The 10,200-nt window shown below is 41.5% G+C and overlaps 1 protein-coding gene across 1 annotated transcript in view; it reads left to right on the top strand.

The window, feature by feature from the left end:
• Window positions 1–212: 212 nt before the first annotated feature.
• Window positions 213–10,200, top strand: part of ZKSCAN1 (zinc finger with KRAB and SCAN domains 1) — a 69,475-nt gene continuing 59,487 nt past the window's right edge. The window contains exons 1-3 of the mRNA XM_037814851.1: window positions 213–335; window positions 7,411–7,921; window positions 8,169–8,322. Of these exons, the coding sequence (XP_037670779.1) occupies window positions 7,499–7,921; window positions 8,169–8,322 (577 nt within the window). The 5' untranslated portion in view covers window positions 213–335; window positions 7,411–7,498. The remainder of the gene's footprint in view (window positions 336–7,410; window positions 7,922–8,168; window positions 8,323–10,200) is intronic.

The following is a 10,200-nucleotide window of genomic DNA, read 5'->3' as shown; positions in this document are numbered from 1 at the left end:
CATGAACCCCCACCCCCACCCCCGATCCATACATTTCCTTGGAGCGGACAAGCTGAGGGCAGCGAGCCTCAAAGCTGGAGACTTGACCAACCAAGTGCAGGGACTATTCGGGAACAGAGATGCAAAGTCCTCCCAAGCTCCTAGAGAGGACCCGGAAGCGCAGCGCAGTCCCGGAAGGCGAGCGCTGACATACTTCCGGCCTTTGTGACTCATTGTGTCTGTGTCGAGGCGTCGAGAGGGCCTAGGTCCGTGTCCAGCGCCCTTCGGCCGGCCCGAGCCCCAGAGTCAGCTCCCATTTCTCGCCCGGCGCCCCCAGGCCGCTCCCAGGGCTCACGGTGAGACTTGGGTCCGGCCTCTGGGGAGAGCGGGCAGGGGCCCAGGGGGTGTGTGTGAGGGTGGGCCCTGCAGCTGCGACCCCGGGGTTCCCTCCAGGCTCCTCGGGCGGAGTGTGAAGAGAGTCCATGTCCCGGACCCCTTCCCAGGCCGGCAGTGGGATGCGCTATATTCTAGGGAGACGTCCCCGCCCTACCCCCTGGTCCATGCAGGGAGGGGGTGAGGGTTTAGTGGCCGAATTGGAATGGAGGTGCCTCGGAGACACGGGGAGAAACCCCTAGGCTGCATTGTCGTCATCTGAGAATGGGGCCGCGAGTGAACTGACCCCAGTCTTAATTTTTCTGCTCTTCATTCGTCGCCATTTGCTTTGATTCCGGTGAGAGATTTTTTTGGGGGTCCTTCAGCACCTACGGGTGTAAAATGCGGAAGGCAGAGCGGTGGGCACACACTGATGTGCTGCCTACGTGTTTCCAGATCACCTGCTCTGCCTCCCCCCGCCCCCACCACCGAGAGGTGATTCGCGTGTTTGAAGCCTAGTCACGGTGACTAAAGAAGTGATTCGGATCTAGTAGATATTGTATACATCTCACCCTCTTTCAGCTTTATGGGATTTTGGGAAGGCTTTTTAAAATGAGCTGTCCGGGAGATAAAGTGGATTTTTCATTTTGGGGTAGTTACTCAGCTTGATAGGGATTTTGTGGAAATTGCACTAGACCGTTTGGAAACCGATTAGCTGAGCGACCTTGGTTAAGACAAGACACCAACTCCTTGTTGTCATTAATAAAACTAACTAGATTTTCTCAAAAGGCCCTTCTAAGTTTGTTTGTTTTTTTTTTAATTTTGTCAATGTAATTGAAAAATTCAGCTACAGTTTATTCTGTCAGCGGCGCACACCACCCCCCCCTCCCGCTTTCCTGCGGTGCCTCTAGTACACAGTAAGATACTTTCATTATAGAGAGTGGCTGTTGCATGGCCTGGGACCAAAGAAAGCATTTATTGTACAGACCAGTGTTAAGCGGATTGGAGGCGGTCAGTAAATACTTGTTGAATTGAATTGTGGAGAATTCATTATAACGAGATCAACGAAGCACAGTTAATAGATGCTGGCCAAATGTGGAGAAATAGCTTTGTTACACAGGGAGCCATAATGAGAACTTGCCCCAGAATATTTCTCCAGGTTTGTGTCTCTGAATTATTATGCAATTCTTGTCCGTCATTTCAGACAGTCTTCACCAGTCTTAACAGGGAAGGTTGCTGCTTAATACCATGGTGTTTTGCTGATTCTGTACTTCATCTCAGCATTTAAAAGTCTCCTAATGTTTTATAGTGCATCTAAATGCAGATTATGGTTATGTTAAATCTTACCTCTTCATTCTGCAGTAGTATCAATAATCTCTGAATAAGTAGCTGTCCTTTAAAGGGAGCTTCTTCATATTTCACATCACATTTGTATCTCTGTTCAAAAATGGAGGAGGGGGTAGTTAATTTAAACTTTGAAGATTATGACCTGGAGGACATACTGGCCTTTTTAGAAAATAGACTTTGGAATAAACTGAGCTTTTTAACTCCAGGCCTTTTTCAGAAGCAAGCAGTTTGTATTTATTCTTGATGAGAACCGTTGCTGGGGGTAATCTTATCTAAAGGGGATTGTATGTCAAGAGTGTTTTTCAGCTCTAGGGGACCCCGGAGGTGGTACCCTTTCTCTTCCCCCAGCCCCACTTGACAGATGTGGGTACTAAGTGCCTGAAAGTTTCCAGAACTTACTCTAGAATGTGTGACTTATTTGTAGAAGATCATACTTTAAGTGTTGCAGCCTGTGCTGCTTTCACCATTAAGGAATTTCTCCCATTACTTAATTTTTTAAGCAGACTGAAAATAAGAATGTATGGTTACATCTCAAGTTAATTGAAGAAATTAAAACACTTCTGTGATGCCTCCTAAATGCCAGACACTGTTTTAAGGGCTTTAAATATATTAATTCATTTAATTCTCACAACAGCTCTGTAAAGCACATACTTTTTATCATCTTCATTATACAGATAAGGAAACTGATGCATAGCGTTAACTTGCCTACGGTCATCAGCTGGTAAGCAAGCATGAAATTCTTACCAAAGCCTGTGGATCTCTATGAATGGTTAAAAAAATAGTGGCACTGGTGTGGTGATTGTAGCACAACATTGTGAACATAATTAACAGCACTGAAATATATATCTGAATATGGTTATGAGGGGAAATGTTAGGTTGTATATATAGTAATAGAATAAAAATTTTAAAAAGTGACATTGTAAATTCAATCAAGTATTTTTAAAAACTAATGAAGTTCAGTGATCCAAGAGGAGAAAGACATAAAATCACAAAAAAATTAAATTACAAAAAAAGAAACATCATAAGAAATTATATAGTGCATGATTGGTGGAGACCATTAGGGCTGTGAGTTTGGAGGCCAGAGAGAAGGTTGTGTGCTCTGGATCATTGGAAAACCTAAAATAAAACCCAGACCTTTCACTACTGCTCTGGTGCTTCTCTTTCGCAGAGTAGGAGCTGAGAAATTCTTGGGAGTGGGAGGGAGCACCTGTCCCAAGTGAGGGAGGAGGGAACGTGCCCACGGGTCTCACTTCCTCCTCAGAGGCCCTTCCTATTGGTTGCCACTGACCCAAGGAGTATCCTACGCTTTAAAACTCTGGCCTAGGTATGGGCACAAATCAAGATTTCTTTCCTGTCCCCTTAATATAGCTGATCCAGGACAATATTTTCACAAAGGTAGAGATTTCTGATGCTAAGCTTAGCTGCTGTACTGGTTCTAATAAATTAGGTTGTTTGAAGGTCTCACTTGTATTTAGATGATGGCCACCTTCGCCTCCTGCTGTGTCTCCTCCTTTCGCACAGATCTCTGGGGAAAACTGGATGGCAGATGGAGCCGAAGGCCCATCCTGCCTGAACAGTGGTCATCCTTTCAGAAGAAAGCTGTATGTACTCAGAAGCCTTTCTTTAATCATGTGCTGGGTACTGGATGAGTATGGTGTGATGGCAAAAGAGCTTGAACTGAAGACTCAAACAGACCTGATTTCAAATCCTGGCTCTTCCTTTTACTTGCTGTGTGACCTTGGCTAAATTATTTAATGTCAATAAACCTCAGTTTTGTCATGGTAAAGTGAGAATGATAATTGTCCCTACCTCCTAATATTGTTGTGTGACCAAGTGAAACACGTAACCTAATACTTGGTACCTAGAAAACAGTAAACTCTGTCTGGTTATATTATACCTGCTAGAGACTTCTTGAACAGAGGTGAGGGGCAAGTGGCATTTAAGCTTAACTCTGAAGGATAAGTAGGATTTGAAAAGGCAGAGAGGATTGGGAGGAAATCCCAGACATTGAATATGATGCAAGGAAGGGATGATGATAAAAACACAAGGCATATTTATTATGGAAGTACTGACTAGACTAATTTTGCTGGTTGGGAAAGGTTCATGGAGGAGTTTGATGGAAAATGAAGCTTGAGGGGGAAATTGGAACCAGACACTGGGGAGTTTTGAATGCAAGGTTCTAGAGTTTTAGAAAGAGTAAGACAGTAAGATAGGTGATGAATTGTAGGTTGGGGCTAGGGAAAAAATGAAGGCAGAGAACCAAAAAAGGAAGCTGTACTTCATGGGACTAGTTAGGAAAATAATTGTGAACAAAGAATTACTTCTCCCTGGTGCTGGGAGACTGAATGCATATGAGGAGGGAGGAGTCAAAGAAGATGAAGTATTGAGCCCAAGAGATTGAGAATATTCTACTAATATCTCAAACACTAATTGCCACTAAAGGCCACTAAGAGAATGGCAGGGGGGCTTGGAATAGTTTAGGTAGTTCTTAATTCTTCTATTGAATTGAATAGAGTTAAACTCTGCCAGGTGCTCTACGTGATAAGTACAAAGAAGACAGGAATCCCTGTGCTTGAGGGGCTTAACATTTCTTTGGAAGATGGAGATAGGAACTGTAGCCCAAATAATGAAATACAAGGAGAATGTATTTTGTACAAAGTAAAAGTACAAAGAAAGTACTAAGGGCGCTCCAAGGAGGAAAATACCTTACTTAGTTTGGGATGCATCTTGAAGGATGAGTGATAATGTGACCAGTGGAGTTGGTACAGTGGGAGATTATTCGCAGCAAAGGTGTGCAGTTGAAAAACCACAGCCCTGTGCTTAGGGAACATTAATGGGCCAAATGGGCTGAAATATGGGGGATCACTACTCAGAAAAGTAGTGGGAGGTAAGACTGGAATAGTTAAGGGGGCATTCCATGGAGGCTCCTGAACCCTGAACTGGTAGCTATTGGGGTTCACTGGCATTGCTGAAGAGAAGGCTGGACTGACCAGGGGCCGGCCTCAGCAGTTACTTCTCTGACCTTGGTGTCTTGTTTGGATCAGAACCAGAGAAATCGGAGCTAGAGAAACTATTTGGGACTATGGCATCAGTCTAGGCAAGCAGCATGGAGCCCTGATTAGGGTGATGGCTCACAATTGTGGGAGGCATAACAGGAAATATGATAGTCTGCTTTCTGCTTTCAGAATGAAATGTAAGAGAAAGAAACTAAGGCTTATAGGAATTATTTAGCCTCCAGTTGGGAAAAAAGCTAACCAGAAGGATGCTTCTAGGACTCCCCTACTCCTGCCTCTTCCCATTGAGATCCTGCCTATTTGGGATGCCCCAGCAATGGGGAGATCCGTTCCAGGAAGCTTCCTTCTTGTTCACCCATCAGTTACTGCTCCCTCAGGGCTCCTCCAACACTTTTGTTGAAACCTCCTTAGAATACTTGGCACGTTTGTTCTGTGCTGTAATTATTTGTATAAAAATAGGAGTCATGCCCCTCATCTTTTTATTCCCCTCAGTCTAGCAGAATACTTTGCATATTATAGATAAGCAGAAAATGTACAGAAAATTGAATAATTGTAGCTGTAAGGACCTTAGAGAGAGAGTTGAAGCTGAAGTTGAAAAGCCAAGTAATATTTATCCCAGCAAGAGAGTAAGATACAAAACAGTTCTGATGGGCTTAATGCAAAGGGCTGAACTATAGTTGTAATAGGACTTTCACCAGTTTAAAATCCTGGGGGAAATGATGTAACTCCTAGGTTTTCTTTAAATTTATAAAGAAAGCCTTTTTGAATGTAGTGTTCTTTATTGACTGCTATTTTAATATGGATTCCTATTTTTTGTTAAAGACAAAAATATGAAGTAGAAAAGCTGATCCTGTGATGAATCTCAGATTAAAATCATAGTCTTTGTGATTAAACAGTAGTCTCCAAACTTTTTTGATCATACATTCATATCAGTAAAGACAATTTTTATAAAAAATTATACATACATACTATTCTACCAATGTTTTGTATAATAGAACAAAAACACCTTAAATTGTGCTATTTAAAAATAATCTTTATGTTAGTAAATAGACATGAACTCTTTTCCACTAAAATCATTAATAATTTTTTAGTGAGAGCCGCGTGTTAAAAAGGCTTTGCTATTTGAAACTCAGCTTACTTCGTGCAATTGGATGATCTGTTTCTAAAACTTCAATTTGATACCTAGTTTTGATGACTGTCACAGGTGAAAGAAATACTTCACAAAGATCTGTGGTTCAAATGGAAGAACTGTACTGTCAGCTCTGCTTAGTGGCTAAAGATTGGTCCTTCCACCGACCAGGCTACATTGTCGTTGTCGTCGTGATTCAGGTCATTTTCCATGACCTTAAATCAGTTGTTCTTACAAATGAATCAGAAGGTGTCATTTTTATTTTTATCAAATGGCTCAAGACTCACTGAAATTCTTCATTTGGAAGATTTTTAAGCAAGTTAGAAAATATTTCCAAGTTTTTAAAATGTGTAGATAGATAAAAGAGTTTTTTCAAGAGTCTATCCTTTTTTTTTTTTTGACAGTTAAAATCACATAGTAATGGACACGTTTTCTAACATAGTTTCATAACTATTATTTCCTCACACTCTTTTCTCAAGCAGCTATTTTCTCACTCATTGGTTGACTTCTTGTTTGATTTGGGTAGACGTTGGTTTTTAGTTCCTTATCTTGCTGAGACCTTGCAGTAGAGTAGAAGCTTCTTTCGGCTGAGCCATTTTCTTGTTGTTCACTTGTGTTTGCATCATTAAGTATTTTTTCTCATGCTAGTTTCTCTGCAAGAATCTGTTAAGCTGCTTGTCTCTTTTGTGAAGGTGGCATTAGTTTAAGCTAGATAAAATAATGCATTATTCCACATAACTGGTTTCAGATAAATCGTGGTACATGACATTACCTAAAAGGGAGCAAATGAGTAAGGGTGCTCTGTCAACCCCTCTGTAGGTGGAGGGGAGCCTCCACTCCTCCCTCGGGTTGGATCACATGCCCTGTAATATGCAGCATGTGACAATTTAGCATTTAGGCCAAGTGAGAGTGTGTCTGTTCATAGGTCAAATATGGCTTAATTCTGTCATTTTTGAAATATAGACATTCTGACAGTTTCTTTCTGCGTCCCCAGTGGATCATCTTGTACTTTGAAGACCACGACTTTAGACTGACCAAGGCACCCATAAATACAACAAATGGTAGCTAGACGGGAGATTAGCAAGTCTCGGGGCTTCACATTTGGCTTGAATATTGACTCTACTAGAAGTCACCTGATCCTGAGCAAATTAAGTTTTCTAAGCCTCAGTTATGTCATCTGTAAAACAGTACTAACCATTGGGCCTAGGGTCACTGCGGGGGTGAAGTAAGATTGCGCGCCTGCTGCTTTCAGCCTGCTGCCTGGCGCACTGTTCACGTTCAGCTTTCACCATGCTAAGTACTGGGCATGCAGCCTTTCGGGACCTGCTCTTGACCTACAGGGAAGGTGCAGGGAAGGAACTCGAGCCAGACAAACAGCCCAAGGGTGGAATTCACCTGTTTCAGATCTCTGTTTACAAACCTTATTATTTAAAGTGACAGTGGAAACAGTACAGCTCTGCAGGTTTTTTCTTTACTATTCAGAGGCATTCTTACTGAATTAGACTTGTGTGAAGTGTTAGCACAAACCACTTTTTATACAGTTACTAATAACCTCTTTTAATACTTCAGGAATAGTACAGAAACAAATTTCATAAAACATCTCCTAAAGGACAGCACAGACCCTGTTTGGATCCAGTCAGTTCCCTGAGCCTGAACGATGACTGCTGAATCAAGGGAAGCTACTGGGCTGTCCCCTCAGGCTGCCCAGGAGAAGGATGGCATCGTCATAGTGAAGGTAGAAGAGGAAGATGAGGAAGACCACATGTGGGGGCAGGATTCCACTTTGCAGGAGACTCCTCCTCCCGACCCAGAGATATTCCGCCAGCGTTTCAGGCACTTCTGTTACCAGAATACTTTTGGGCCTCGAGAGGCTCTGAGTCGACTTAAGGAACTTTGTCATCAGTGGCTACGACCTGAGGTAAACACCAAGGAGCAGATCCTGGAGCTGCTGGTGCTGGAGCAGTTCCTCTCCATCCTGCCCAAGGAGCTCCAAGTCTGGCTGCAAGAATACCGTCCAGACAGTGGAGAGGAGGCTGTGACCCTTTTGGAGGATTTGGAGCTTGATTTATCAGGACAGCAGGTAAGGAGAGGGGAAACCTATTATGTGCACACAGGGTGTGGACTTTGAGGCTGGAGCGAGGAGAGAGTTGATAATTTAAAGCTAGTTTCTGTAGTCTTTGTGTTGGTCATTTCTCCTGCTGTCCTCAGATAGGAAAAGTGCTTTGGCCTTCTCCCCTCTGCAACCACCGGTATACTTCCAGCTCCCTCTTTAATATTTTAATCGCTCTTAAAAAAGTGACTTACAAGCCCAACCTGCTTGTCCTCAGGTCCCAGGTCAGGTTCTTGGACCTGAGATGCTTGCGAGAGGGATGGTGCCTCTGGATCCAGTTCAGGAGTCCTCGAGCTTTGAGCTTCATCAGGAGGCCACCCAGTCCCATTTCAAGCATTCATCTCGGAAACCCCGCCTCTTACAGTCCCAGGGTAAGGAGCAAGATGTCATGGGGTGAGGATGGTGACTACATTCTTGGGAACCTGGGAACCATATCAAACTATTCTGGATGGGATGGCTCTCGTGTTGCTGAGTGCCTGTGATAAAGAAGCACACTCCTTTTTCTTCTTCATTATTCATTGTTGTCATTATTACAAACTTTTAGGAAAAATCTAACTTACTGACCAATCTCAGGAGTTAAATTATGTTACTAAGGAGGTGAATGAAATGTACAAATGACCTCAGATGGGCATTATGTTATTTATTTATTGAATTACTAGCATTCCAGATGCCTAGCAGATTTTTAATAGGAAAGTGTTGGAAAAAGATGATATATTATCAGCCTGGGTTTTTTTTTTTTTTTTTTTTTTTTTTTTTTTTTTTTTTTTTAAAATTTCAAAGCATTTATTTCCTGGAATACTATTTTGAAATTCAAAACAATTTATTCATTATTCAGGAGCATTTACTAATTGTATAACTCTAAATGATACTTTGCTAAGTCCTCTGCTCTAAGTACTAAACACAGCCTGGGTTTTGAAGCACTCTAGTATGTCATAAACTATCTTAAAAGTGATCCTAAATCTTTTTTTTTTAATTCAGTTTTATTGAGATATATTCACATACCATACAGTCATCCAAAGTGTACAATTGTTCACAGTACCATTATATAATTTTGCATTCATTACCACAAAAAAAAGAATAAAAATTAAAGTAAAAAAGAACACCCAAAATATCCCATCCCCCCATCCCTCCCTATTATTAATTTACTTTTTGTCCCCATTTTTCTACTCATCTGTCCATGCATTGGATAAAGGGAGTGTGAGCCACAAGGTTTTCACAATCACACTGTCACACTGTGTAAGGTATGTAGTTATACAATTGTCTTCAAGAATCAAGGCTATGGGGTCGCAGTTCAACACTTCAGGTATTTCCTTCTAACTATTCCAATACACTAAAAACTTAAGAGGGATATCTATATAATGCTTAAGAATAACCTCCAGGATGTCCTCTTGACTCCATTTGAAATCTCTCAGCCACTGAAACTTTATTTTGTTTCATTTCTCTTCCCCCTTTTGATCAAGAAGACTTTCTCAGTCACAATGCCGGGTCCAGGCTCATCCCTGGGAGTCATATCCCATGTTGCCAAGGAGACTAAATCTTTTTTAAAATCCATTTTATTTAAAAAATAACAAAAATAATTGTTTAGCATCATTCTTTCTGAGATTGTTTTTTTAAATGAGTCCTAAAGATCAAACAGTGGGAAAAGCATGGAAAAATAATTTGGTTTTAGTTGAGGGACATGAGAAAAATGGTACAGGGACTCATATAAATAAAAAATCAGTGTGATTTGATTTTTTTCTTTCCTTTGAGAGAAATATATAACAATATCTTTAACCAGTTTTGAAATCAAAGTAGAAACATAGAATGTTTGTAAAAACAATTAAATAATTAAAGTATGTACAGTTGTTCAAGAATAGTTGCTAAAGGCCCTATCCCTAACCAGTATGTTCGTTTATGATGACATTTAGGATGGGGGTATTAGATCAAGTAGCTTAAGAAAGCATACTCTTCTGTGAATTCCTGAAGCCAGGTGGCAGACACATGCTGGAGAAGTCCCTGCAAACCTTTGCTAAGTCCCCACTGTTGGTGGCCTTCTAAGGTGGGCATGTGGGGTTTTTCCACACTCCGCAGGCAAAAGCCAAAAAGGGTGAGATAGGAACCTGGAGAGGACAGTCATGGTTTCAAGGGTAGACTGGAGTTTCAGGTTGCCAGGCAACACTTTTAGAGGAACTTATAGTTGTCATTCAGTAAATGGTTCTTGAATGAACTGAGGCATATGCATTTATTCTCAATTTCCTCTTTGTCCTATT

Source organism: Choloepus didactylus, chromosome 21, assembly GCF_015220235.1.
Source record: "Choloepus didactylus isolate mChoDid1 chromosome 21, mChoDid1.pri, whole genome shotgun sequence".
Classification (NCBI taxonomy): domain Eukaryota; kingdom Metazoa; phylum Chordata; class Mammalia; order Pilosa; family Megalonychidae; genus Choloepus; species Choloepus didactylus.
Note: the sequence above shows the minus strand (reverse complement) of the source record. Positions and strands in the feature narration are given on the sequence as shown.